This window comes from Lonchura striata, chromosome 31 (genome assembly GCF_050655825.1).
Source record: "Lonchura striata isolate lonStrDom1 chromosome 31, ASM5065582v1, whole genome shotgun sequence".
Lineage (NCBI taxonomy): Eukaryota > Metazoa > Chordata > Aves > Passeriformes > Estrildidae > Lonchura > Lonchura striata.
In genome coordinates, this window is record NC_140733.1 from 9,167,534 (window position 1) to 9,193,617 (window position 26,084).

General features: G+C 56.5%; 4 protein-coding genes across 8 annotated transcripts; 2 read left to right on the forward strand and 2 right to left on the reverse strand.

The window, feature by feature from the left end:
* Nucleotides 1–1,701: 1,701 nt before the first annotated feature.
* Nucleotides 1,702–4,806, reverse strand: LOC110478853 (guanine nucleotide-binding protein G(I)/G(S)/G(O) subunit gamma-3). Its single transcript, XM_077789696.2, has 3 exons — nt 4,758–4,806; nt 3,997–4,102; nt 1,702–2,404 (listed from the first exon to the last, which is right to left on the reverse strand). Exons 2-3 carry the CDS (start codon nt 4,093–4,095, stop codon nt 2,276–2,278), a joined length of 228 nt encoding a protein of 75 aa, XP_077645822.1. The 5' UTR covers nt 4,096–4,102; nt 4,758–4,806; the 3' UTR covers nt 1,702–2,275.
* Nucleotides 4,807–5,195: 389 nt separating this feature from the next.
* LOC146764913 (seipin-like) lies at nt 5,196–15,614 on the forward strand. 4 transcript variants are annotated; one of them, XM_085563750.1, is made up of 10 exons: nt 5,196–5,302; nt 8,235–8,534; nt 9,690–9,771; nt 10,376–10,519; nt 11,531–11,665; nt 12,556–12,653; nt 13,667–13,799; nt 13,872–13,917; nt 14,655–14,720; nt 15,367–15,614. In XM_085563750.1, the coding sequence occupies exons 1-10, from the start codon at nt 5,211–5,213 to the stop codon at nt 15,537–15,539; spliced, it is 1,269 nt and encodes a 422-aa protein (XP_085419876.1). In that variant the 5' UTR covers nt 5,196–5,210; the 3' UTR covers nt 15,540–15,614. The 4 variants fall into 4 exon arrangements, with proteins under 4 accessions (XP_085419876.1, XP_085419878.1, XP_085419879.1 ...); XM_085563752.1 differs by lacking the exon at nt 13,667–13,799; XM_085563751.1 differs by lacking the exons at nt 5,196–5,302; nt 8,235–8,534; nt 9,690–9,771 and adding an exon at nt 9,822–10,223 and having other exon boundaries at nt 10,309–10,519.
* LOC146764914 (uncharacterized) lies at nt 12,337–17,478 on the reverse strand. The gene is made up of 4 exons (XM_085563758.1): nt 16,786–17,478; nt 15,606–15,709; nt 13,671–13,757; nt 12,337–13,578 (listed from the first exon to the last, which is right to left on the reverse strand). Exons 1-2 carry the CDS (start codon nt 17,248–17,250, stop codon nt 15,695–15,697), a joined length of 480 nt encoding a protein of 159 aa, XP_085419884.1. The 5' UTR covers nt 17,251–17,478; the 3' UTR covers nt 12,337–13,578; nt 13,671–13,757; nt 15,606–15,694.
* On the forward strand, nt 17,334–26,083 carry LOC146764915 (UBX domain-containing protein 1-like). 2 transcript variants are annotated; one of them, XM_085563754.1, is made up of 8 exons: nt 17,334–17,412; nt 18,012–18,065; nt 19,146–19,265; nt 20,804–20,947; nt 22,040–22,150; nt 22,699–22,791; nt 24,521–24,737; nt 25,434–26,083. In XM_085563754.1, exons 1-8 carry the CDS (start codon nt 17,336–17,338, stop codon nt 25,683–25,685), a joined length of 1,068 nt encoding a protein of 355 aa, XP_085419880.1. In that variant the 5' UTR covers nt 17,334–17,335; the 3' UTR covers nt 25,686–26,083. The 2 variants fall into 2 exon arrangements, with proteins under 2 accessions (XP_085419880.1, XP_085419881.1); XM_085563755.1 differs by having other exon boundaries at nt 22,099–22,150; nt 25,434–25,565.
* Nucleotide 26,084: the final 1 nt, after the last annotated feature.

Here is a 26,084-nt window from a genome sequence, read left to right on the forward strand (position 1 = left end):
AATTTTTTTCCTTCGGGTGTTTTTCCCCCCTTTTTTCTTTGCATTTTGGGGAGTTTTTCCTCCCTCCTCCCCTTCCCCCACCTCTCTTCCCCCCCGGAAAAAAAAAAAACAAAAAAAACAAAAAAAAACCACCCAAATTTGGGATTTTTGGGGTGGGGGGAGGGGGGAGGGGGCGGCGCTTTCGGGGCTTTTTTCAAATAAAACAAAAACACCCAAAAAAAAAAAACAAACCATAAAAAAAACCCCAAACCAACCCCGAAAATCCGTGAAAAAAATAGCTTTTTTTTTTTTTTTTCTTTTCTTTTGTTTCTTTTTCCTGGGTTTTGGGGATCCCTCCCCTCCCCCCGCCGGGTTCCACCCCCTTCCTCCCCTCTCTGCTCCCTTCCGTTCTTGGGGGTCAAAAATGACAAAAAATTCCCCAAATTTTCCCCCAGGGTGGGGGAGGGGCGGCCTCGACCCCTCCCCACCCCCTCCCCACCCCCCCAGGCCGTGTCGGGCGGTTTTTGTCCCTTTTTAGAAATAAAGAAAATTCGCTTGAGCCCAGGGCGGCCTCAGGTGCTGTTTTTGGGTTCAAAGGGGGTCTGGGGGGTTAAAAATGGGCTGGGGGAGGTTAAACTCGGTTTAAAACTGGGCTGGGGGGGTTTAAACTGGATTTAAAAGGTGTTTGGGGGGTTCAAACTGGATTGGGGGGGTTTAAACTGGATTTAAAAGGGGTTTGGGGGGTTAAAACTGGATTTAAAAGGGGTTTGGGGGGTTCAAACTGGATTGGGGGGATTTAAACTGGATTTAAAAGGGGTTTGTGGGGTTAAAACTGGGCTGGGGGTGTTTAAACTGGATTTAAAAGGGGTTTGTGGGGTTAAAACTGGGCTGGGGGGGTTAAACTCAGTTTAAAACTGGGCTGGGGGGGTTTAACCTGGATTTAAAAGGGGTTTGGGGTGTTAAACTCAGTTTAAAACTGGGCTGGGGGTGTTTAACCTGGATTTAAAAGGCTTTGGGGGGTTAAACCCAATCAGTGGCGCTTCAAACTGGGTTTAAAAATGGGGCCAAACCTGCCCAGGTCTGGGGTTAAACCAGGGCCTGATCTTAGGCCTGGGCCTGCTTTTATCCTTTATAAATACTTAATTAAATGAAACTCATTGGAAAAGATGAAATTAAAACTATTTGATTGTTTTATTTCCCTGCTCCAGGCCTCAGGCCTGCCCTGGGCTGCCATGGCAACGGGCGGGCTGGGGGCGCCGCCATCTTGCTCGTGGGCGCCGTTCCTGTGGGTGCTGGGGGCGCCATTTTGGATTTGGGCGCCGCCATCTTGCTCGTGGGCGCCGTTCCTGTGGGTGCTGGGGGCGCCATTTTGGATTTGGGCGCCGCCATCTTGGTTGCGGGCGCCGTGCCTGTGGGTGCTGGAGGCGCCATTTTGGATTTGGGCGCCGCCATTTTGGGTGTGGGCCCCTTCTTCATTTTCCTCTTCCTCCTCATTTCTTCCTCCTCCTCTTCCCCATTTTTCTTCCCCCTCCTCCTCCTTCCTCCCTTTCCTCCTTTCTCCTCCTCCCCCAACCCCAAATTCCTCTCTTCCGCCCCCCACCCCACCCAAAATTCCCCCCCCCCGCTTAATTTTGGGGAACCCCCTCCCCCCACCCCAATTTTTCGCCTCCCTCCCCCCCAAATCCCATTTCTTTGGGGATCCCCAAAAAAGCCCCGGGCCCGTCTGTGCCGCCAAGTGTTTATTTGGGGAGTGGGTGGGGGACACCCCAAAATTTGGGGAACCCCCCCACCCCCCCTTCATCCCTCCCGGGGGTCCCTTCGGGCCGGAATTGGGGTGAGGGGGGCAAACCCCTGAAGTTTGGGCTGGGGGAGGTGAGAGATGAATTCTTGGGCGTGTCCTAAAATTTGGGGAGGGGTCCCCATTTTGAGGTGGGGGGGTGGAGAGTGATGGGGGGAGGGGGAATTTTGGGGTGATTTTTGGGGGGGCGTTTCCAGAACCTTCCCTGAGTCCATCTTCGAAGCTTTTTGGGGTTGGGGGAACCCCAAAAACCCACCCGAAACCCCCCAAATTTTGAGCTGGGACCACCCCAGCGCTTTTTTAGGGGGGATCCCAAATTTAGGGGGGTGGTCCAGCTATGGGGGGGGACCCCAAAACTCCCAAATTACCCCCACCCCCCCTCCCTCATTTCTGCCTCATTTTTGGGGTGAAATGGCCCCGGAATTTCACGGGGGTGGCCCGAAATGTGAGCGGGGAGACTCGGGATTTTTGGGGAGGCTCCGCAGGGTTTGGGGGCGCTCAGAGGAGGGCGCAGAAGAATTTCTTCTCGCGGAAGGGATTCTCGGAGGTGGGCACGGGCGTGAGCAGCGGGTCCTCGCAGGCGTGCGCCTCGCAGTAGCTGAGCAGCTCCGCCGCCGCCTTGGACACCTGCGAGCCCAAAAATACACCTGGGAGCTCAAAATACACCTGGGAACCCCAAATTCACCTGGGAACCTCAAAAATCATATCTGGGAGGCCAAAAATACACCTGGGAGTCCAAAAATACACCTGGGAAACCCAAAAATACACCTGGGAACCCCAAATTCACCTGGGAACCCCAAAAATACACCTGGGAGGTCAAAAATACACCTGGGAAACCCAAAATTACACCTGGCAACCTCAAAAATACACCTGGGAACCCCAAATTCACCTGGGAACCCCAAAAATACACCTGGGAGGTCAAAAATACACCTGGGAGCTCAAAATACACCTGGGAACCCCAAATTCACCTGGGAACCTCAAAAATCATATCTGGGAGGTCAAAAATACACCTGGGAGTCCAAAAATACACCTGGGAAACCCAAAAACACACCTGGGAAACCCAAAAACACACCTGGGAACCTCAAAAATCATATCTGGGAACCCCAAATTCACCTGGGAACCTCAAAAATCATATCTGTGAGGTCAAAAATACACCTGGGAAACCCAAAAATGCACCTGGGAGCCCAAAATTCACCTGGGAGCCCAGAAATACACCTGGGAGCCCCAAAAATATACCTGGGAACCACAAATTCACCTGGGAACCTCAAAAGTAACATCTGGGAGGTCAAAAATACACCTGGGAAACCCAAAAATACACCTGGGAGCCCCCAAAATCACATCTTTTCCCCATTTTTCACCTTCCCCCCTTTTCCCTGTTTTTTCCCTATTTCCCCCCAATTTTTTCTCATTTTCCCCTTTCCCCCCATTTTTCTCCTTTTTCCCACAATTTTTCAAGTTTCCCCCCGCTTTTTCCCCCGTTTCTCCACATTTTCCTCATTTATGCCCATTTTTCCCCTTTTTCACAGTTTTCCCTTGTTTTTTTTCCCATTTCCCCCCTTTTTTCCCCCTTTCCCCCCCTTTTTTCCCCATTTATTGCCATTTTCCCCCTTTTCCCCCATTTCCCTCCATTTTCCCCATTTTTTTCCCATTTTCCCTTTTTTTTCCCCATTTATTCCCATTTTTCCCCTTTCTCACAGTTTTCCCTGTTTTTTTCCCATTTTCAACCTTTTTTCCCCATTTATTCCCATTTTCCCCGTTTTTTTCCCATTTTCCGTTCTTTTTCCCCATTTATTCCTATTTTTCCCCTTTTTCACAGTTTTCTCTGGTTTTTTTTACCATTTTCAACCTTTTTCCCCATTTATTCCCATTTTCCCCCTTTTTCACAGTTCTCCCCTGTTTGTTTTCACATTTTCCCCCTTTTTTCCCCATTTATTCCCATTTTCCTCTTTTTCAGTTTTTCCCTGGCTTTTTTCCCATTTTCCCCTTTTTTTCCCCATTTTCCCCCCTTTTTTCCCCATTTATTCCCATTTTCCCCCTTTTTCGGTTTTTCCCTGTTTTTTCCCATTTCCCCCCCTTTTTCCCCATTTTCCCCCTTTTTCACAGTTTCTCCCTGTTTCTTTCCCCCATTTCCCCCTTTCCCCCCTTTTTTCCCGTTTTCCCGTGTTTTTTTTTCCCCTTTTCCCCCTTTTTTCCCGTTTTCCCGTGTTTTTCCCCCAAACCTTGACCCGGCAGAGGCTGGCCTCGATCTTCAGCTGCTCCACCATTTTCCGGGCCTGGCCCACGCTCAGGGTGCTGCTGGGGGGGGCCTCGCCCTTCATGGGGGGGCTGCGGGGGCACCCCAAATTTGGGAACCCCCCCCCAAAAAAACCCTCCAAAAAAATACAAAAAACCCCCCAAAAAATCCCACCCAAAAATTAAAAATACAAACCGAAAAAATCCCCCATAAATGTGATATTTCCCCTCTAAAAAATAAAAATAAGAATAATAAATTCTTCACCAAAATACTAAATTATCCCCTCGGACCAGAATTTGAGAGCCTCCCCAAAAAATCCCAAACACTCCCCCCCCCCCCAAAAAAAAAAGCCTCAAAAAGAACATGAAAAAATTTAAAAAACCCACAAAAAAATGAAAATAATTTAAAAAACCCCAAATCCCCAATGCAAACGGCATTCCCACCACAAATCCTCCTGGAAAAATCCCAAATTTCCCCCAAATCCATAAACGAAAAATCAATCCCAAATCCCCTCTGCCCACCCCAAATTTCCACCCCCAATCCTGCCCCCCAAAATTCCCTCCCCCGCCCCCAGCCCCCCAAATTTCACCCCAAATCCCCTCCCCCCCCCAAATCTCGGCGGATTTTGGGGGTTTCGCCCCCTCCCCCCCCCCAAATCTCGGCGGATTTTGGGGGTTTCGCCCCCTCCCCCCCCCAAATCTCGGCGGATTTTGGGGGTTTCGCCCCCTCCCCCCGCCCCTCCCCCACCTCTGCGGGTCCCGCGGCCGCTCCGCTCCCGGCGATGCTCGGAGGGGGCGGGGCCGGGGCGGGGCGGGGCTTAGAGACCCTCCCCCGCCATTTTGACCCCTCCCCACCCCAAATCCTTCCGGCCCCCCAAAATCCCCCCAAAATTCCCCCCAAAGCCCCCCCCCCGGCCACGCCCATCCCCTCGGGACCCCCCAAAGCTCCCCCAGGAACCCCCGGTGCCCTCAGGGAATCCCCCCGGACCCCTGAGGACCCGAAAGCGCCACAAAATGCCCCAAAATGGCCCAAAATTGCCCAAAATGGCCCAAAATGGCCCAAAATTGCCCCAAATCCGCCGTTGCCATGGAAACGGGGCGGGGCCCGGGGGCCGCAGTGGGCGGGGCGGGCCGCAGTGGGCGGGGCTAAGGGAGCGCTATTAATTATGCATGAGGGCGGGGCCAAGGGGAGTTCTGACCAATGGGGTGCGGCGTGGGCGGGGCCCGCGCCCGGAAGGGGCGGGGCGGGGGCGGGGCCAGGGCGTGGCGGGAAGCGGGAGGCGCCGGCGGTCGGTAAGGGCGCGGGAGCGCCAAAAAAACCCAAAATTGCCCCAAAAATCCGCCCCGAAAGGCCGGAAACCGCCCTCAAAACCTCCGGAATCACATCCGGGACCCTCGGGAAGCCCCGGGGGGCCGGAAACGCGAAAAAATTCCCTGAGAAACTCCTCGGGAATGGCGGAATTCCCCCCGCGAGCCCAAAATTGGCCCCAAAATCCGCAAAATTTGCCCCAAATTCCTCCCAAAATCCCCAAAATCCTTCCAAGATCCCCTCCAGGACCAGTTGAATCCCCTCCTTTTCTCGGATATTCCCCAAAATCGCCCTAAAATGCCCCAAAAATCTCCCGGAATCCTCCCAAAATTCCCAAAAATCTCCTGAAATCCTCAAAAATCTCCTGAAATTCCCAAAAATCTCCTGAAATTCCCAAAAATCTCCTGAAATTCCCCAAATCTCCTCGAATCCCCCCAAAAATCTGCTGAAATCCCCCAAAAATCTCCCAAAAATCCCCAAAAAATCTCCCAAAAAATCCCCAAAAATCTCCTGAATTCCCGAAAAATCTCTCCAAAATCCCCAAAATTCTCCCAAAATCCCCAAAAATCTCCCCAAATCCCCAAACTCCTCCCTGGGATCCCACCCCCGCGAGTCGGGACGGGGGATGGGAAATTTGGGAATTCCGCCCCAATTTTGGGGTGGGGCCGCCCCTCCCCCCCTCCCCTCTGCCCCGAATTCCGAATTTTGGGCTCGGGGAGGGAATTTGGGGTTTTCCCCTCGGATTTTGGGAACGGGGCCGGAATTTTGGGATGGAAATTTTGGGGTTGGGAATTTTTTAGGGAGGGAATTTTGGGGAGGGAATTTTTGGGGAAGGAATTCTGGGGAGGGAATTTTGGGGTTCCCCCCACAGATTTTGGGAATGGTGGGAGGGGATTTTGGGGTTGGGTTGGAATTTTTAGGGAGGGAATTTTGGGGAGGGAATTTTGGGATTTCTTCCACAGATTTTAGGGTGGGGCCCGAAATTTTTGGGGAAGGAATTTTGGGGCCTGGAATTTTCAGGGAGGGAATTTTGGGAGGGGGGAGGAAATCTTGGGGTTCCTCCACCGAATTTGGGGAGGGAATTTTGGGGTTGGGGCTTGGAATTTTGGGGTGGGAATTTTGGGGTTCCTCCACCACCGATTTCGGGGTGCGAGAGGGGATTTTGGGGAGGGAATTTTGGGGTTGGGGGCCTGGAATTTTGGGGTGGGAATTCTGGGGTTGGGGACCGAAATTTCTGGGGAGGGAATTTTGGGGTAAGGGAGGGGATTTTGGGGTTCCCCCACAGATTTTGGGGTGGGAGAGGCGATTTTGGGGAGGGAATTTTGGGGTTCCTCCACAGATTTTGGGGAGGGAATTTTGGGGTTCCCCCACCTCAAATTTTGGGGTGGGGGGAGGGGATTTTGGGGAGGGAATTTTGGGGCTGGGACCAAAATTTCTGGGGAGGGAATTTTGGGGTGGGGGCCTGGAATTTTGGGGTGGGAATTTTGGGGTGAGGGAGGTGATTTTGGGGTGGGGGACCGAAATTTCTGGGGTGGGAATTTTTGGGTTGGGGCCTGGAATTTCGGGGAGGGAATTTTTGGGTTGGGGCTGGGAATTTTGGGGAGGGAATTTTGGGGTGAGGGAGGGGGTTTCGGGGTGGGAATTTTGGGGTTGGGGACCGAAATTTCTGGGGAGGGAATTTTGGAGTTCCCCCACAGATTTTGGGGTGGGGAAGGTGATTTGGGGAGGGAATTTTGGGGTTGGGGCCTGGAATTTTGGGGAGGGAATTTTGGGGTGAGGGAGGGAATTTTGGGGAGGGAATTTTGGGGTGGGAATTTTTGGGTTGGGGCCGGGAATTTTGGGGAGGGAATTTTGGGGAGGGAATTTTGGGGTGGGGGAGGGAATTTTGGGGAGGGAATTTTGGGGTGGGGGAGGAGGTTTCGGGGAGGGAATTTTGGGGTGAGGGAGGGGATTTCGGGGTGAGTATTTTTGGGTTGGGGCCTGGAATTTTGGGGTGGGAATTTTTGGGTTGGGGCCTGGAATTTTGGGGTGGGAATTTTTGGGTTGGGGCCTGGAATTTTGGGGAGGGAATTTTTGGGTTGGGGCCGGGAATTTTGGGGAGGGAATTTTGGGTTGGGGCCTGGAATTTTGGGGAGGGAATTTTGGGTTGGGGCCTGGAATTTTGGGGTGGTAATTTTTGGGTTGGGGCTGGGAATTTCGGGGAGGGAATTTTGGGGTAGGAGAGGGGATTTTGGGGTGGGAATTTTGGGGTGAGGGAGGGAATTTTGGGGAGGGAATTTTGGGGTGGGGGAGGAGGTTTCGGGGAGGGAATTTTGGGATGGGGGAGGGGGTTTCGGGGTGGGAATTTTTGGGTTGGGGACCGAAATTTCTGGGGTGGGAATTTTTGGGTTGGGGCCTGGAATTTCGGGGAGGGAATTTTTGGGTTGGGGCCTGGAATTTTGGGGAGGGAATTTTGGGGTGGGGGAGGAGGTTTTGGGGTGGGGGACCGAAATTTCTGGGGTGAGAATTTTTGGGTTGGGGCCGGGAATTTTGGGGAGGGAATTTTGGGGTGAGGGAGGTGATTTCGGGGTGAGTATTTTTGGGTTGGGGCCTGGAATTTTGGGGTGGGAATTTTTGGGTTGGGGCCTGGAATTTTGGGGTGGGAATTTTTGGGTTGGGGCCTGGAATTTTGGGGAGGGAATTTTTGGGTTGGGGCCGGGAATTTTGGGGAGGGAATTTTGGGTTGGGGCCTGGAATTTTGGGGAGGGAATTTTGGGGTGGGGGAGGAGGTTTCGGGGAGGGAATTTTGGGGTGAGGGAGGTGATTTCGGGGAGGGAATTTTGGGACAGCGTCCCGAAATTCCTTTATTTCCCTGGCGGGCGGGGTGGGGCGCAGCCCTTCCCCACCCTCCCCTCCCTCCCCTCCCTCCGTCCGCAGCTCGTCCCGCCCATGGCGCTCCGGTGCCGGCCCCGCCATGGCTCCGGGGCGCTGCGGAGCCGCTCCCGGTGCCGGTGCCGGTGCCGGTGCCGGTGCCGGTGCCGGTGCCGGGGCCGCCCCGCCGCTGCTGCTCTGGGGGGCGCGGCTGGGCCGGGGGGCGCGGCGGGCGCTGCTGCGGGCGGCGCTGGGGCTGAGCCTGGCGCTGCTGCTGCTCTGGGCCGCGCTCTTCCTCTACGGATCCTTCTACTGGGCCTACCTGCCCGCGGCCGCGCTGCTGCGCCCGCTGCACCTGGCCTTCAGGTGAGCTGGGGGGTCTGGGGGGTTTGGGGGGTCTGGGGGGTTTGGGGGGTTCAGGGGGTCTGGGGGGTCTGGGGGGGTTTGGGGGGTCTGGGGGGTCTGGGGGGTCTGGGGGGTTTGGGGGTTCAGGTGTGTCTGTACCTGCCCGCGGCCGCGCTGCTGCGCCCGCTGCACCTGGCCTTCAGGTGAGGAGTTTGGGGTCTGGGGGTTTGGGGGTTTGGGGGAGTTTGGGGGGTCTGGGGGGTTCAGGGGGTTTGGGGGCTCAGGTGTGTCTGTACCTGCCCGCGGCCGCGCTGCTGCGCCCGCTGCACCTGGCCTTCAGGTGAGCTGGGGGTTTGGGGGGGTCTGGGGGGTTCAGGGGGGTTTGGGGGATCTGGGGGAGTTTGGGGGGTTTGGGGGAGTTTGGGGGAGTTCAGGTGTGGCCAGGAGGGTTTTTGGGGGTTTGGGGGGGGTTCAGGTGTGGCCAGGTGGGGTTTGGGGAGGTTCAGGTGGTGCTGGGAGGGGTTTTGGGGGGGTCCAGGTGTGTTCAGGTGGGGGTTGTGGGGGTTTGGGGGGGTTCAGGTGTGGCCAGGAGGGAGTTTGGGAGAGTTTTGGGGGGGTTCAGGTGTGTTTGACTGGGGTTCAGGTGTGCCCAGGAGGGGTTTTGGGGGAACTTTGGGAGGTTCAGGTGTGCCAAGGTGCGTCCAGGTGGAAAAAATCTGGGGTGAGTGACCCTAAAATAACCCTTAAAACAAAAAAACCCCAAAAAAACAAAAACCCCACTTAAAAAAAAATTCTAAAAAAGTCCCAAAAACACCCAGTGGGTTTCCCTGTGCACACCTGGGCCAGGTGAGGGTCGGGGGGGTAGGGGGTGGTTTTGGGGTGTTTTGGGGTAGTTTTGGGGGGTTTTGGGGTAGTTTTGGAGTGTTTTTGGGGAGTTTAGGGGTAGCTTGGGGGCGTTTTGGGATGTTTTGGGGTGGTTTTGGGGGGTTTTGGGGAGTTTAGGGGTGGTTTTTGGGGGTTTTGGGATGTTTTGGGGTGGTTTTGGGGAGTTTAGGGGTGGTTTTTTGGGGTTTTGGGGTAGTTTTGGGGCGTTTTAGGGTGTTTTGGGGAGTTTAGGGGTGGTTTTTGGGGGTTCTGGGATGTTTTGGGGTGCTTTGAGCCCGGTTTTGCCCCCAGGTCGGACTGTGACAGCCCCGGGCCCGAGCTCTGCTCCTTCCCCTCGGCCAACGTCTCCCTGCTGGGGGAGCACCGCGAGAAGGTTCCGGAAAACCCCAAATTTGGGGGGGAGGGGCCGGGGGAGGGGCTGGCAACGGCCTTAAAAACGGGGGGGGAGATTTGGGGTTAGAAAATGCCAAAAATGTGGGGCCAAAATGTCGGTTATGCCCAGGTGGATCCCAGGAGTATCCCAGGTGTATCCCAGGTGTACCGGGTGTATCCCAGCTGTACCGGGTGTACCCCAGGTGTACCGGGTGTATCCCAGGAGTATCCCAGGTGTACCAGGTGTATCCCAGGTGTATCCCAGCTGTACCGGGTGTATCCCAGGTGTATCCCAGGTGTACCAGGTGTATCCCAGGAGTATCCCAGGTGTACCGGGTGTATCCCAGGAGTATCCCAGGTGTATCCCAGGTGTACCAGGAGTATCCCAGGTGTATCCCAGGTGTATCCCAGGTGTATCCCAGCTGTACCGGGTGTATCCCAGGTGTATCCCAGGTGTAACGGAGGTGTACCTGCCCAGGTGCTGCTCTACGGGCAGCTGTACCGGGTGTATCCGAGGTGGATCCCAGGTGGATCCCAGGTGTACCGGGAGTATCCCAGGAGTATCCCAGGAGTATCCCAGGTGTAACGGAGGTGTACCTGCCCAGGTGCTGCTCTACGGGCAGCTGTACCGCATCTCGCTGGAGCTGGAGCTGCCGGAGTCGCCGGTGAACCGCGAGCTCGGGATGTTCATGGTGACCCTGACCTGCTACGGCCACGGCGGCCGGACACTGGCCACGGCGGCGCGCTCGGTACGGGAACGGGAACGGGAACGGGAATGGGAATGGGGACGGGAATGGAATGGGAATGGGAATGGGATGGGAATGGGGATGGGAACGGGAATGGGAATGGGAACGGGAATGGGAATGGGAACGGGAATGGGAATGGGAATGGGAACGGGAACGGGAACGGGAATGGGAATGGGAATGGGAATGGAATGGGAATGGGGATGGGAATGGGGATGGGAATGGGAATGGGAATGGGGATGGGAACGGGAATGGGAATGGGAATGGGAATGGGAATGGGAATGGGAATAGGAATGGGAATGGGAATGGGAATGGGGATGGGAATGGGGATGGGAATGGGGATGGGAATGGGAATGGGAATGGGAATGGGAATGGGAATGGGGATGGGAACGGGAATGGGAACGGGAATGGGAATGGGAATGGGAAATGGGAATGGGAATGGGGATGGGGATGGGAATGGGGATGGGAATGGGAAAGGGAACGGGAACGGGAATGGGAACGGGAATGGGAATGGGGGAATGGGAATGGGGATGGGAATGGAATGGGAATGGGGATGGGGATGGGAATGGGGATGGGGAGACTGGGAATGGGAATGGGAATGGGGGGAATGGAAATGGGAATGGGAATGGGAATGGGAATGGGAACAGGAATGGGGGGAATGGGGGGAATGGGAATAGGAATGGGGAGACTGGGAATGGGAATGGGAATGGGAATGGGACTGGGGGGACTGGGAGGGACTGGGGGAACTGGGATGGACTGGGAATGGGAATGGGAATGGGAATGGGAATGGGAATGGGAATGGGAATGGGAGCGGGAACAGGAGCTGGGAACAGGGTGGGCCCTGGCCATGTGGGGTGGATCTGGGGGGGGATTTGGGGTGAATTTGGGGGATTTTGGCGCCAGGCCATGCTGCACTACCGCTCCCGCCTGCTGCGGGCCCTGCACACCGCGGGATTAGGGCTGGGTTTTCTGGGTTTTCTGGGATTTTGGGGTGAATTTGGGGGATTTTGGCGCCAGGCCATGCTGCACTACCGCTCCCGCCTGCTGCGGGCCCTGCACACCGCGGCCTTCGCCGGCCTCTTCCTCAGCGGCTTCGCCGAGCAGAGCCAGACCCTGGAGCTGGAGCTGATGGCGCGCTACCGCGAGGACCCCGTGCGCTGGGGCCTGGGGCTCCTGGGGGGGTTTGGGGGGTCCTGGGGGGGGATTTGGGGGGTCCTTGGGGGGGTTTGGGGGTCCTGGGGGGGATTTGGGGGTCCTGGGGGGGATTTGGGGGGAATTTTGGGGGTTTGGGGGGTCCTGGGGGGATATTTGGGGGTCCTGGGGGGGATTTGGGGGGTCCTGGGGGGGTTTGGGGGGAATTTTGGGGGTTTGGGGGGTCCTGGGAGGGATTTGGGGGTCCTGGGAGGGATTTGGGGGGTCCTGGGTGGGGGGATTTGGGGGTCCTGGGGGGGTTTGGGGGGAATTTGGGGGGGGGTTGGGGGTCCTGAGGGGGGAGTTGGGGGGTCCTGGGGGGGATTTGGGGGGTCCTGGGGGGAATTTAGGGGGAATTTTGGGGTTTTGGGGGTCCTGGGGGGGATTTGGGGGGTCCCAGGGGGATTTGGGGGGGGTCCAGTGAGGAGTTTGGGGGTTGGGGGTGGTTTTGAGGAGTCCTGGGGGGCATTTGGGGGATGGTTCGGGGTTCTTGGGGTGGTCTGGGGGTCTCAGATTGGTTTGGGGTCTGTTTTGGGGTTCTGGGGCTGTTTCTGGGGGTATTTTGGGGTCCCAGGGTGTTTTTGGGGGGTATTTTGGGGTCCCAGGGTGTTTTTGGGGGGTATTTTGGGGGTCCCTGGGTGTTTTGGGGGTATTTTGGGGTCCCGGGGTGTTTTGGGGGTATTTTGGGGTCCCGGGGTGTTTCTGGGGGTATTTTAGGGTCCCAGGGTGTTTTTGGGGGGTATTTTGGGGGTCCCAGGGTGTTTTGGGGGGTATTTTGGGGTTCTGGGGTGTTTTGGGGGTATTTTGGGGTCCCGGGGTGTTTCGGGGTCCCTGACCCCCGTGCCCCCCAGTACACGCCGACCGTGGGGGCGCTGGTGGAGATCCGCAGCCGGCGTGTGCAGCTCTACGGGGCGCGGCTGCGCGTGCACGCGCACTTCAGCGGCCTCAGGTGGGCCTGAACCGGGTTTAAACCAGGCTTAAACCGGGCCTGAACTGGGCCTAAACCGGGCCTAAACCTGGCCTAAACCGGGCTTAAACCGGGCCTGAACCGGGCTTAAACCGGGCCTAAACCGGGCCTGAACCGGGCCTGAACCAGGCTTAAACCGGGCCTGAACCGGGCCTGAACCGGGCCTGAACCGGGTTTAAACCGGGCCTGAACCGGGCTTTAACCGGGCCTGAACCGGGCTTAAACCGGGCCTAAACCGGACTTTAACCGGACCTGAACCGGGCTTAAACCGGGCCTAAACCGGACTTGAACCGGGTTTAAACCGGGCCTGAACCTGCACCAAAACTGCCCCAAAACCGCCCCATAACGGCCCCAAAACCGGCCTTAAACCTGCCCCAGCCCCACCTCAGCGGCCTCAGGTGGGTCTAAACTGGGTTAAACTGGGCCTAAACCGGGTCTAAACCTGGACTAAACTGGGCCTAAACCGGGTCTAAACCTGGACTAAACTGGGCCTAAACCTGGACTAAACTGGGCCTAAACCTGCCCCAAAACTGCCCCAAAACTGCCCCAGAGGCCCGGCCCAGCCCCCAGGTGTGACTCTGTCCCTGTCTCACCTGTGCCACACCTGTGTCACACCTGTACGATGTCACACATGTGTCACACACATGTCACACGTGTGTCACACGTGTCTCACGCCCGCGCAGGTACCTGCTGTACCACTTCCCGCTGACCTCGGCCGTGCTGGGCGTGGCCGGGGATTGTGTCACACACCTGTGTCACACCTGTACGATGTCACACGCATGTCACACACATGTCACACGTGTGTCACACGTGTCTCACGCCCGCCCAGGTACCTGCTGTACCACTTCCCGCTGACCTCGGCCGTGCTGGGCGTGGCCGGGGATTGTGTCACACACCTGTGTCACACCTGTACGATGTCACACACATGTCACACACGTCACACACGTGTCACACGTGTGTCACACGTGTGTCACGCGTGTCTCACGCCCGCGCAGGTACCTGCTGTACCACTTCCCGCTGACCTCGGCCGTGCTGGGCGTGGCCGGCAATTGGGCGCTGCTGGCGCTGCTCACCTTGGGCGGGTACCTGCGCTGGGGGCGGGGCCAGCGCCCGCCCCGCCCCGCCCAGGTGAGCCCAGCGCGGGGGAGGGGCGGGGGGCACCCCCTCCCCCACCCCCCTCACCCCTCCCCCACCCAACAGGAGCCGCCCAGCCAGGGAGGAGCCCCCGGGGAGGGGGAGGGCACAGGTGAGAGCGGGGAGGGGCTGCGGGAGCTGGGGGGATTTTGGGGGGAAATTTGGGGGGAAATTTGGGGGGAAATTCGGGAGGATTTTGAGGACACTTTTTGGGGGGTTTCGGGGAAATGTTGGGGAATTTGGAGGAGGTTTTGGGCAAATTTGGGAAGATTTGGGGAGGATTTGGGGAAGATTTTGGGGAGGATTTGGGGAAGATTTTGGGGAGGATTTAGGGAAGATTTTGGGGAGGATTTGGGGAAGATTTTGAGGAGGATTTGGGGAAGATTTTGAGGAGGATTTGGGGAAGATTTTGGGGAAGATTTTGGGGAGGATTTGGGGAAGATTTTGGGGAGGATTTGGGGAAGATTTTGAGGAGGATTTGAGGAAGATTTTGAGAGGATTTTGGAGGAGATTCGGGGGGGAATTTGGGAAAGATTTCGGCGAGGATTTGAAGGTTTTGGGCAAATTAGGGAAGATTTTGAGGAGGATTTGGGGAGGATTTTGGGGAGGATTTGGGGAAGATTTTGGGGAGGATTTGAGGAAGATTTTGAGAGGATTTTGGAGGAGATTCGGGGAGGAATTTGGCAAATATTTCGGGGAGGATTTGAAGGTTTTGGGCAAATTAGGGAAGATTTGGGGGAGGAATTTTGGGAGTACTTCGGGCAAATTTGGGAGGGATTTCGGGGAAAATTTTTGGGAGGCTCGAGGTGATTTTTTTGGTTGTTGTTTTTGCCTCTCCCCCACCCCCAGATCTCTCTGCCCCTCCCCAAAATCCGGAGGAGCCCGAAAGCGTCGGAGCCTCGGAGCCCGGCCGAGGTGGGGGAGGGGCAGCGCCCCAAAACACCAAATTTGGGGGGGAGGGGCCCAAGGCTGGAGGGAGGAGCCTAATTGTAGGGGGAGGGGCCTAAATTTGGGGGGAGGGGCATAAATTTAGGGGGAGGGGCTTAATTTTAAAGGGGGCTTAGTTTGGGGGGCCAATTTCGGGGGGGTGGTCTAATTTTAGGGGGGAGGGGCCCACATTTGGGGGGCCAATTTCGGGGGAGTGGCCCAATTTTAGGGGGAGGGGTTTCGGTTTGAGGGGAGGACCCCAGATTTGGGGAGAGGGGCCCAATTTGTGGGGGGAGGGGCTCAATTTTGGGGGGGAGGGTCTCGATTTTGGGGGGGAGGGGCCTGATTTTGGGGGGAGGGGCTCGATTTTGGGGGGGAGGGGCCTGATTTTGGGGGGGAGAGGCTCGATTTTGGGGGGGAGGGGCCTGATTTTGGGGGGAGAGGCTCGATTTTGGGGGGGAGGGGCTCGATTTTGGGGGGGAGGGGCCTGATTTTGGGGGGGAGGGGCTCGATTTTGGGGGGAGGGTCTCGATTTTGGGGGGGAGGGGCCTGATTTTGGGGGGAGGGGCTCGATTTTGGGGGGGAGGGTCTCGATTTTGGGGTCTGGGGGCTCTGAGCGCCCCTCCCCCCCCAGAGCCCCCCCTGCTCAGCGCCACCAACGCCCCCCCCAAGGAGGGGGAGGGGCAGGAGGAAGAGGAGGACGAGGGGGAGGGGCAGGAGGAGGAGGGGGGCCCCCCCACGCCCCTCCCCCCCCTCCCGGACCGCCCCTCCCCCCCCCGGCAGCGCCACCTCTGCTCCAGCTCCTGAGCCCCTCCCCCACCCCCCCCCCCCCAAATTTTGGGGGTCTCAATAAAGGCTTTGCCCCTCCCCCACCTCCCGAAATCCAGGTTGGGTCCATCCGCTGTGGGGGGAGGGGCGGGACCTCGAGAATCTTCCTCCAAAATCCCCGAAATCGCCCGAATTTAACCCAAAAAATCCTCCGAAAGAACCCCCAACGTTCCCCCAAAATCGTCTCCAAAATCCCCCAAAATCCTCCCTAAAATTCCGAAATCCTCCCCAAAATGCTCCCAAATTCCCCCAAAATCTGCCCCCAAAATGCTCCCCAAAATTCCCCAAAATCCTCCCCAAAATTCCCCAAAATCCTCCCCAAAATTCCCTCAAACCCTCCCCAAAATGCTCCCCAAAATTCCCCAAAATGCTCCCCAAAATTCCCCAAAATCCTCCCCAAAATTCCCCAAAATGCTCCCCAAAATTCCCCAAAATTCCCCAAAATGTTGCCCAAAATTCCCCCAAATCCTCCCCAAAAATCCTCCCCAAAATCCCCAAAATTTCCCCCAAAATCTTGACCCACGGAAGGGGCCCGGGGGGAGAATTTTGGGGCATTTTTTGGGTGGATTTTGAGGTACATTTTGGGCAGTTTTGGGGTTTTTTTGTGTAGTTTTTTAAGGTATTTTTGGGTGGATTTTGTGCTATTTTTTGGTGGATTTTAGTGAGCTTTTGGGATATTTTTGGGAGGGTTCTGGGGTCACTTTTGGGTGAGTTTTGGAGTATTTTTGGAGTAAATTTTGGGCGGTTTTGGGGCATTTTTGGGTGGAGTTTGGGGTATTTTTGGGTGGCTTTTGAGGCATTTTTGGTGGGTTTTGGGGCATTTTTGGGTGGATTTTGGGGTATTTTTGGGTGGATTTTGGGGTATTTTTGGGTAGGTATTGGGTGGATTTTGGGGTGGTTTTGGGGCATTTTTGGGTGCATTTTGGGGTATTTTTGGGTGGCTTTTGGGGCATTTTTGGGTGGATTTTGGGGCTTTTTTGGGTGGATTTTGGGGCATTTTTTGGTGGGTATTGGGTGGATTTTGGGGTGGATTTTGGGGCATTTTTGGGTGGCTTTTGGGGCATTTTTGGGTGGATTTTGGGGTATTTTTGGGTGGATTTTGGGGCATTTTTGGGTAGGTATTGGGCTGATTTTGGGGTGGTTTTGGGGCACTTTTGGGTGGATTTTGGGGCATTTTTTGGTGGATTTTGGGGCATTTTCAGTGTCACTTTCCCGCCGTCCATACCGATCGCTCTGTCCCGTTCCGTACGGATCGCTCTGTTCTCTCCCGTTCCCGTTCCCGTTCCGTTCCGTTCCGATCGTTCTGTCCCGTTCCCGTCCGTAGGATCGCTCTCTCCTTTCCCGTTCCCGTTCCCGTTCCGTCCCGTTCCGTTCCGTTCCTTAACGATCGCTCCGTCCCGTTCCGTTCCCATCCGTTCCGTACGGATCGCTCTGTTCTCTCCCGTTCCCGTTCCCGTTCCGTTCCGTTCCTTACGGATCGCTCTCTCCCGTCCCGTTCCGTTCCGTTCGCTCTGTCCCGTCCCGTCCCGTCCCGTTCCGTTCCGTTCCGTTCCGTCCCGTACCGGTCGCTCTCTCCTTTCCCGTTCCCGTTCCGTTCCGTCCCGTACCGGTCGCTCTCTCCTTTCCCGTTCCCGTTCCGTTCCATTCCGTCCCGCTCGCTCTCCCCGTCCCGTTCCCGTTCCATTCCCATCCCGTTCCGTTCCGTCCCGCTCGCTCTCCCGTCCCGTCCCTCCCCGGCCGCCGTCCCCTCGTGCCGCGGTCGCGGCGCCGCCCCGATGGCGGCGAGCGGCGGGGCCGGGCCCGGGCGGGCCCTGGAGGCGCTGCTGGAGATGGGATTCGGGCCCCGGCGGGCGTGAGGGCGGCACCGGGACACCGGGACACCGGGGGGACCGGGGATAACGGGGGGAGACCGGGACAGCGGGGGGACCGGGGGGAGACCGGGGAGAGCGGGACAGCGGGGATAACGGGGATAACGGGGGGACAGGGGGGGGACACCGGGACACCGGGGGGACCGGGAACGGCACCGGGACACCGGGACACCGGGGGGACAACGGGGAGACCGGGGGGACCGGGGATAACGGGGACACCAGGACAGCGGGACAGCGGGGATAACGGGGGGAGACCGGGGATAACGGGGGCACAGCGGGGATAACGGGGGGACAGCGGGACAGCGGGAGACCGGGCATAACGGGGAGAGCGGGGGGACCGGGAACGGCACCGGGACACCGGGGGGAGACCGGGGACAGCGGGACACCGGGACAGCGGGGAGAGCGGGGAGGGGGCCCGGGAACGGCACCGGGAATGGGGTTATGGGGGGGGTGGGACATGGAAAGGCCCCGGGATCCCCCAAAATAACCGGGACCCCCAAAATAACCGGGACCCCCCAAAATAACCGGGACCCCCCAAAATAACCGGGACCCCCAAAATAACCGGGACCCCCCGGTCCCGCAGGGCGAAGGCGCTGGCGCTGACCGGGAACCGGGGAGTGGAGCCGGCCATGGACTGGTGAGGGGGACCCCGAAAACAGCCCCGGGACCCCCCAAAATACCCAGCGGGATCCCCCAAAAACAGACCCGGGACCCCAAAAACAGCCCCGGGACCCCCAAAAACAGCCCCGAGACCCCAAAAACAGCCCCGGGACCCCAAAAAACCCAGCGGGATCCCCCAAAAACAGCCCCGGGACCCCAAAAACAGCCCCGGGACCCCAAAAACAGCCCCTGGACCCCCAAAAAAACCCTGGGACCCCCAAAAAATCCAGCGGGATCCCCCAAAAACAGCCCCGGGACCCCAAAAACAGCCCCGGGACCCCAAAAACAGCCCCGGGACCCCAAAAACAGCCCCGGGACCTCAAAAACAGCCCCGGGACCACAGAAAAAAACCCCAGGACCCCCAAAAACAGCCTCGGGACCCCCAAAATGATCCCCAGGACACCTGAAATTCCACCTAGGACCCCCAAAAACCCCCTAAGACCCCCAAAAACAGCCTCGGTAACCCAAAAATTCCCTTTGGGACCCCAAAAATCCCCCTGGGACCCCTGAAATTCCCTTCGGGACCCCAACCCCTCCCAGGACCCCCAAAATTCTACTTGGGAACCCCAAAATTCCTCCCAAAAACCCCCTGAGACCCCCAAAATTCTCCCCAGGACTCCAGAACCCCCCCTGGGACGCCCAAAATTCCCTTCGGGACCCCAAAACACCCCCGGGAGCCCCAAAATTCCCATCAGGGTCCCCAAAATTCCTTCTGGGACCCCAAACCCCCCCCCCCCCAGGATCTCCAGATTTCCCTTTAGGACCCCTGAAATTCCTCCTGGGACCCCAAAAACCTCTGAGACCCCCCAAAAACCTCTGCAGAACCTCAAACCCCCCCTGGGACCCCCAAAATTCCCATCAGGGTCCCCAAAATTCCTCCTGGGACCCCCCAAAAACTCCCTGAGACCCCCTAAATTCCCTTCATGACTCCCCAAAAACCCCCTGACACCCCAAAATTCCTCCTGGGATGCTGCAAAGACCTTCCAGAGCCCCCCAGGACCCCCCCAATTTTGGGTCCCCCCCCGATTCGGGGTCTCCACGGTTTTTGGGTCCCCAGGCTGGTGGCTCATGAGGACGACCCCGACTCGGACCCCGAACTCCCCCCGGGTTTGGGGGCGCCGCCCGCGGGCCTGGGGGGGCCCCGGCAGCCGCCGGCCCCCGAGGACGAGACCCAGAAGTGAATTTTGGGGTTTAAAGGGACATTCTGGGGTCTGGGGGGGAAATTTTGGGGTTTAAAGGGAAATTTTGGGGTTTAAAGGGACATTTTGGGGTCTGGGGGGGAAATTTTGGGGTTTTGGGGTGAAATTTTGGGGTTTGGTGAGGGAATTTTGGGGTTTGGGGAGCTCAGGGATATTTTGGGGTTCAGAGCAGTTAATTTGGGGTTTCAGGGTGTTTTTGGGCAGAGTTTTCAGGTATTCTCAGGAGGGCTTTGGGGTATTTTTTGGTGGGTTTTAGGGTATTTTTGGGTGGATTTTTTGGGGTATTTTTGGGAGGGTTTTGGGCTGGTTTTGGGGCACTTTACGGTGAGTTTTTTGGGTATTTTTAGGAGGGTTTGGGTATTTTTGGGAGGGTTTTGGGCTGGTTTTGCAGCATTTTATGGTGAGTTTTTTGGGTATTTTTAGGACGATTCTGGGGTACTTTTGGGTGGATTTTTGGGATGTTTTTTGGGTATTTTTCAGTGGGTATTTTTAGGACGATTCTGGGGTATTTTTGGGTGGATTTGGGGATGTTGTTTGGGTATTTTTGGGTGGGTATTTTTAGGACGATTTTGGGGTATTTTTGGGTGGATTTTGGGATGTTTTTTGGGTATTTTTCAGTGGGTATTTTTAGGACGATTTTGGGGTATTTTTGGGTGGATTTGGGGATGTTGTTTGGGTATTTTTCGGTGGGTATTTTTAGGACGATTTTGGGGTATTTTTGGGTGGATTTTTGGGATGGTTTTGGGGTATTTTTCAGTGGGTATTTTTAGGACTATTCTGGGGTATTTTTGGGTGGATTTTGGGGATGTTTTTTGGGTATTTTTCAGTGGGTATTTTTAGGACGATTCTGGGGTATTTTTGGGTGGATTTTGGGATTTTTTGGGGTATATTGGGGGAGTTTTGGGTATTTTTGGGGGTCAGGCTGTTTTGGGTCCCAGGCTGCTCTCCAAGGCTGGCAGGAGCGCGGTGCCTCTGGGATTTTGGGGCTCAGGGATACTTTGGGGTGCAGAATTTTGGGTGTTTTTGGGTCCCAGGCTGCTCTCCGAGGCCAGCAGGAGCGCGGTGCCTCTGGGATTTTGGGGCTCAGGGATACTTTGGGGTGCAGAATTTGGGGTGTTTTTGGGTCCCAGGCTGCTCTCCGAGGCCAGCAGGAGCGCGGTGCCTCTGGGATTTTGGGGCTCAGGGATATTTTGAGGTTAAGAATTTGGGGTGTTTTTGGGTCCCAGGCTGCTCTCCGAGGCAGGGCAGGAGCGCGGTGCCTCTGGGATTTTGGGGCTCAGGGATACTTTGGGGTGCAGAATTTGGGGTGTTTTTGGGTTCCAGGCTGCTCTCCGAGGCCGGCAGGAGCGCGGTGCCTCTGGGATTTTGGGGCTCAGGGATATTTTGAGGTTAAGAATTTGGGGTGTTTTTGGGTCCCAGGCTGCTCTCCGAGGCGGGGCAGGAGCGCGGTGCCTCTGGGATTTTGGGGCTCAGGGATACTTTGGGGTTCAGAATTTGGGGTGTTTTTGGGTCCCAGGCTGCTCTCCGAGGCGGGGCAGGAGCGCGAGCGGCGGCGCCGGGGGCAGGAGCTGGCCAAGCTGCGGGAATGGCGGCGCGACGAGGAGCGGCGCCGCGCGGCCGAGGAGCGGCGCCGGGAGCGCGCCGAGGAGCGGGCGGCGCGGTGAGGGACCCCAGGCGCCGAACTTCGGGGGAGCCGCCCCGAATTTCCTCAAATTTCCCCCCAGAAAAACCCCGGGAGGAGCTGGGTCCTCTGAGCTGCCGGGGGCGCCAAAATGGCGGGAAAAGCCCTCAGGAAAAAGGCGGGAAAAGCCCTCAGGAAAAACGGGAAAAGCCCTCAGGAAAAGGGGAAAAGCCCTCACAAAAAAGGGGAAAAGCCCTCACAAAAAAAAGGGGAAAAGCCCTCAGGAAAAAAGGCGGGAAAAGCCCTCAGGAAAAAGGGCGGGAAAAGCCCTCAGGAAAAAAGGCGGGAAAAGCCCTCAGGAAAAAGGGGAAAAGCCCTCAGGAAAAAGGGGAAAAGCCCTCAGGAAAAAGGGCGGGAAAAGCCCTCACAAAAAAGGGGAAAAGCCCTCAGGAAAAAGGGGAAAAGCCCTCAGGAAAAAGGGGAAAAGCCCTCAGGAAAAAGGGCGGGAAAAGCCCTCAGGAAAAAGGGGAAAAGCCCTCAGGAAAAAGGGGAAAACCCCTCAGGAAAAAGGGGGGTAAAAGCCCTCAGGAAAAAGGGGAAAAGCCCTCAGGAAAAAGGGGAAAAGCCCTCACATAAAAGGCGGGAAAAGCCCTCACAAAAAGGGAAAAACTGTCAAGAAAAAGGCGGGAAAAGCCCTCAGGGGCAATGGCGGCACCATGGGGGTTTTGGGGGGACAAAAACCCCTCAGGATTCCCTCAGACCATAAAAATTCCCCGGATTCCCACCTGAAAACCTTCTGGGGACGCTCCCTGCACCGCCAAACCTGAGAGTGCCACCCTGAAACTTCGGGGGTGCCCCTGGAGATCCCCTGGGATCCCCAAAATTCCCTCAGCATTCCCCAGATCCTCTCAGGATCTCCCAAATTCCCCTACAATCCCCCAAATCCTTTGGGATGCGCCCCAAATCCCCTCAGGATACCCAAAGTTCCCTCAGGATCCCCCAAAATCTCCTCAGGATTCCCAAAATTCCCTCAGGATCCCCCAAATCTCCACAGGATTCCCCACATCCCCCCAGGATCCCCCAAATCCCGCCGGGATCCCCCGGATTGCCGCAGCCCCTCCCGATTTTTAGGGATCCCAAAAGTTTCGGGGAACCCCTGGAAATTTGGGATTTCCCCCCAAACTCCCCAGGCAGAGGGTGCGGGAGAAGATCGAGCGGGACAAGGCGGAGCGGGCACAGAGGGTGAGCGGGATCTCAACAAATTTTGGGGATCCCAGGGGATTTGGGGGATCCCAGGGGATTTTGGGGGATCACAAAGGATTTGGGGGGTGGATCTTAAGGGATTCTGGGGGGGGGGTACCAAAGGATTTGGGGGATCCTGAAGGATTTGAGAGGATTCCAAAGGATTTTGGGGGGATCTCAAAGGATTTTGGGGATCCCAGGGGATTTTGGGGGATCACAAAGGATTTGGGGGGTGGATCTTAAGGGATTCTGGGGGGGGGTACCAAAGGATTTGGGGGATCCTGAAGGATTTGAGAGGATTCCAAAGGATTTTGGGGGGATCCCAGGGGATTTGGGGGGATCTTAAGGGATTTTGGGGGGGAAATCCCACAGGGTTTTGGGGATCCTGAAGGATTTGGGGGGATTCCAAAGGATTTTGGGGGATCACAGAGGATTTAGGGGATCCCAGCGGATTTGGGGAATTCCCAGGGGATTTGGGGGATCCCCGAGGCCACTCTGGGGTGCAGCCCCGCCGGGATCCCCCAAATCTCCCCCTGCCCCTCCCGCAGTTCGCCCCCACCCCCCCGGAGCCCCCAAATCCCCCCCAGGAGCCGCCCCGGGAGCCGCCGGCGCCGCGGGAGCACGAGCACTGCCGGATCCAGGTGGGGATCTGGGATCCCTGATGGGATTTGGGGTCCCTGATGGGATTTGGGGGGATCCCGATGGGATTTGGGGGAGCCCTGATGGGATTTGGGGTCCCTGATGGGATTTGGGGGGATCCCTAATGGGATCTGGGATCCCTGATGGGATTTGGGGGGATCCTGATGGGATTTGGGATCCCTGATGGGATTTGGGGGGATCCCTAATGGGATTTGGGGTCCCTGATGGGATTTGGGGGGATCCTGATGGGATTTGGGATCCCTGATGGGATTTGGGGGAGCCCTGATGGGATTTGGGATCCCTGATGGGATTTGGGGGAGCCCTGATGGGATTTGGGATCCCTGATGGGATTTGGGGTCCCTGATGAGATTTGGGGGGATCCTGATGGGATTTGGGGGGATCCCTAATGGGATTTGGGGTCCCTGATGGGATTTGGGGGAGCCCTGATGGGATTTGGGGTCCCTGATGGGATTTGGGGGGATCCCTAATGGGATTTGGGGGGATCCCTAATGGGATTTGGGGTCCCTGATGGGATTTGGGGGGATCCTGATGGGATTTGGGGGGATCCCTAATGGGATTTGGGGTCCCTGATGGGATTTGGGATCCCTGATGGGATTTGGGGTCCCTGATGGGATTTGGGGTCCCTGATGGGATTTGGGGGAGCCCTGATGGGATTTGGGATGGATTTTGGGAGGATCTGGGGGGATCTGTGGGCTCCCCGATGGGATTTGGGAATTCTCTGATGGCATTTTGGGGGATTTTGGGAGGATCTGGGTGGATTTTGGGTTATTTTAGGTACCTTTTAGGTTATTTTGGGTACATTTTGGGTGATTTTAGTCACATTTTGGGTGGTTTCTCCCCCAGCTGTGCCTGCCGGACTGGGGTTGATTTTGGGTTATTTAGGGTGATTTGGGGCACATTTTGGGTTATTTAGGGTGATTTGGGGTACATTTTGCGTTATTTTGGGTGGGTTTAGGGTGATTTGGGGCACATTTCGAGTGATTTTGGTCACGTTTTGGGTGGTTTTAGTGACGTTTTGGGTGATACTGGTCCCGTTTTGGGTGGTTTTAGTGACGTTTTGGGTGATACTGGTCCCGTTTTGGGTGGTTTCTCCCCCAGCTGTGCCTGCCGGACTGGGGTTGATTTTGGGTGGATTTAAGGTGATTTTGGTCCTATTTTGGGTGGTTTTGGTCCCGTTTTGGGTGGTTTTGGTCCCGTTTTGGGTGGTTTTAGTCCCGTTTTGGGTGGTTTTAGTGACATTTTGGGTGATTTGGGTCCTGTTTTGGGTGGTTTCTCCCCCAGCTGTGCCTGCCGGACTGGGGTTGATTTTGGGTGGATTTCAGGTGATTTTGGTCCAGTTTTGGGTGGTTTTGGTCCCGTTTTGGGTGTTTTTAGTCCCGTTTTGGGTGGTTTTAGTGACATTTTGGGTGATTTTGGTCCCGTTTTGGGTGGTTTTGGTCCCGTTTTGGGTGGTTTTAGTCCCGTTTTGGGTGATTTTGGTCCCGTTTTGGGTGATTTTGGTCCCGTTTTGGGTGGTTTCTCCCCCAGCTGCGCCTGCTGGACTGGGGTTGATTTTGGGTGGATTTCAGGTGATTTTGGTCCAGTTTTGGGTGGTTTTAGTGACATTTTGGGTGATTTTGGTCCCGTTTTGGGTGATTTTGGTCCCGTTTTGGGTGGTTTTGGTCCCGTTTTGGGTGGTTTTAGTGACATTTTGGGTGGTTTCTCCCCCAGCTGCGCCTGCCCGACGGCCGCGCGCTCACGCAGAGTTTCCGGGCGCGGGAGCCGCTGGCGGCCGTGCGGCTTTTCGTGGAGCTCCAGGGGGGCCCGGGGGGCTCGGGGGGTTTGGGGGGCGGCTCCGGGGGTCCCCCCGAGCCCTTCAGCCTCCGCACGGCCTTTCCCCGGCGCCTCTTCACCGACGAGGACATGGAGAAACCCCTGCAGGAGCTGGGTGGGTCCTGGGGGGCTCCGGGGGTCCTGGGGGGTTTAGGGGGGTCCTGGGGGGTTTGGGGACCTCCTAAAACAGTTTCCAGGGAATTTTGGGGGGTCCTGGGGGGAGTCTGGGCAGTCCCTGAAGGGGTCGAGGGGTTCAGGGGGTTCTGGGGGGATTTGGGGGGGGTCTTCAGGGCATTTTGGGGGTCCCTGGAGGGGGGGTTTGGGCAGGGTCTAGGAGAGTCCTTGGGGGGTTTGGGGGCTCCCCGAGGGGATTTTGGGGGTCCCTGGGGGGATTTTGGGGGATCCCTGAGGGGATTTGGGAAGGGTTTGGGGGTCCCTGGGGGGATTTGGGGGTCCTTGGGGGGGTTTGGAGGTCCCTGGGGAGATTTGGGGGGGTCCCTGGGGAGATTTGGGGGGGTCTCCAGGGAGTTTGGGGGGTTCTTGGGGGGGTCCTGTGGGGATTTGGGGATCCTGGGGGGCATTTGGAGGGTCCTTGGGGGGTTTAGGGGGGCCCTGATGGGTTTTGGGGATCCCTGAGGGGATTTGGGAAGGGTTGGGGGGGTCCTTGGGGATTTTGGGGGTCCCTGGGGGTGATTTGGGGGATCCAGGGTGGGTTTTGGGGGGCTCCTGGGGGGGTTGGTGTGTCTCTGAGGGAATTTTGGGGGGATTTGGGGGATTTTTTTGGGGTGCTCACATTCCCCCCCCTTTCCAGGCCTGGTTCCCTCCGCCGTCGTCATCGTGGCCAAAAAGGAGGGGAGCTGAGGGGGGGCACCCCCCGAGAACCCCAAAACCCCCCGAGAAAACCCCAAATAAACTGGAAAAAATTAAAATTGAAAAAGTCAAACCCAAAGAACTCCAAATAAACCCAACAAACTCCCAAACAAATAAAAAAAAACCCAAAAAAAACCAAATAAACTCCAAAACCTCCCAGGAAACTCCAAATGAAGTGGAAAAAAAATTTTAAAACTGTAAATAAGCAAAAAAAAACCCCAAATCTAAAAAACTCCAAAATAAGCGTCAAAAAACTCAAACCCATATAACCCCAAATAAAGGGACAAAAAATTTAAAAAAAAGCAAATAAACCCAAAAAAAATTACGAAATAAACCGCAAAAAACTAACCCAAAAATCCCAAATAAACCCAAACCAACTCCAAGTGAGCCCAAAAAAACCCCAAATCAGACCCAAAAAAGTCAAATTAACCCAAAAAAGTCAAATTAACCCAAAGTGACCCTAAAGAAACCAAAAACAGCCCCTAAAAATCCCCCCAAAAATCCAAATAAACACCAAAAAAACCCCCCAATAAACCCAAAAAACCCCCAAATAAACCCAAATCCCCCACAAATGAACCCCAGAAGCCCCAAG

What these genes read in the sequence shown, in the direction of transcription:
- LOC110478853 (XM_077789696.2), bottom strand. Translation starts at nt 4,095, where the DNA reads ATGAAGGGCGAGGCCCCCCCCAGCAGCACCCTGAGCGTGGGCCAGGCC. An exon ending in CCAGCCTCTGCCGGGTCAAG is followed by an intron (nt 2,405 to 3,996) that starts GTTTGGGGGAAA and finishes TTGGGCTCGCAG; the next exon opens with GTGTCCAAGGCGGCGGCGGA.
- LOC146764915 (XM_085563754.1), top strand. Translation starts at nt 17,336, where the DNA reads ATGGCGGCGAGCGGCGGGGCCGGGCCCGGGCGGGCCCTGGAGGCGCTG. An exon ending in GGATTCGGGCCCCGGCGGGC is followed by an intron (nt 17,413 to 18,011) that starts GTGAGGGCGGCA and finishes CCGGTCCCGCAG; the next exon opens with GGCGAAGGCGCTGGCGCTGA. An exon ending in GCCGAGGAGCGGGCGGCGCG is followed by an intron (nt 20,948 to 22,039) that starts GTGAGGGACCCC and finishes CCCGATTTTTAG; the next exon opens with GGATCCCAAAAGTTTCGGGG.
- LOC146764914 (XM_085563758.1), bottom strand. Translation starts at nt 17,250, where the DNA reads ATGGGAATGGAACGGGAACGGGACGGGGAGAGCGAGCGGGACGGAATG.
- LOC146764913 (XM_085563750.1), top strand. Translation starts at nt 5,211, where the DNA reads ATGGGGTGCGGCGTGGGCGGGGCCCGCGCCCGGAAGGGGCGGGGCGGG. An exon ending in CGCGCTACCGCGAGGACCCC is followed by an intron (nt 11,666 to 12,555) that starts GTGCGCTGGGGC and finishes CGTGCCCCCCAG; the next exon opens with TACACGCCGACCGTGGGGGC. An exon ending in AGCCTCGGAGCCCGGCCGAG is followed by an intron (nt 14,721 to 15,366) that starts GTGGGGGAGGGG and finishes CTCCCCCCCCAG; the next exon opens with AGCCCCCCCTGCTCAGCGCC.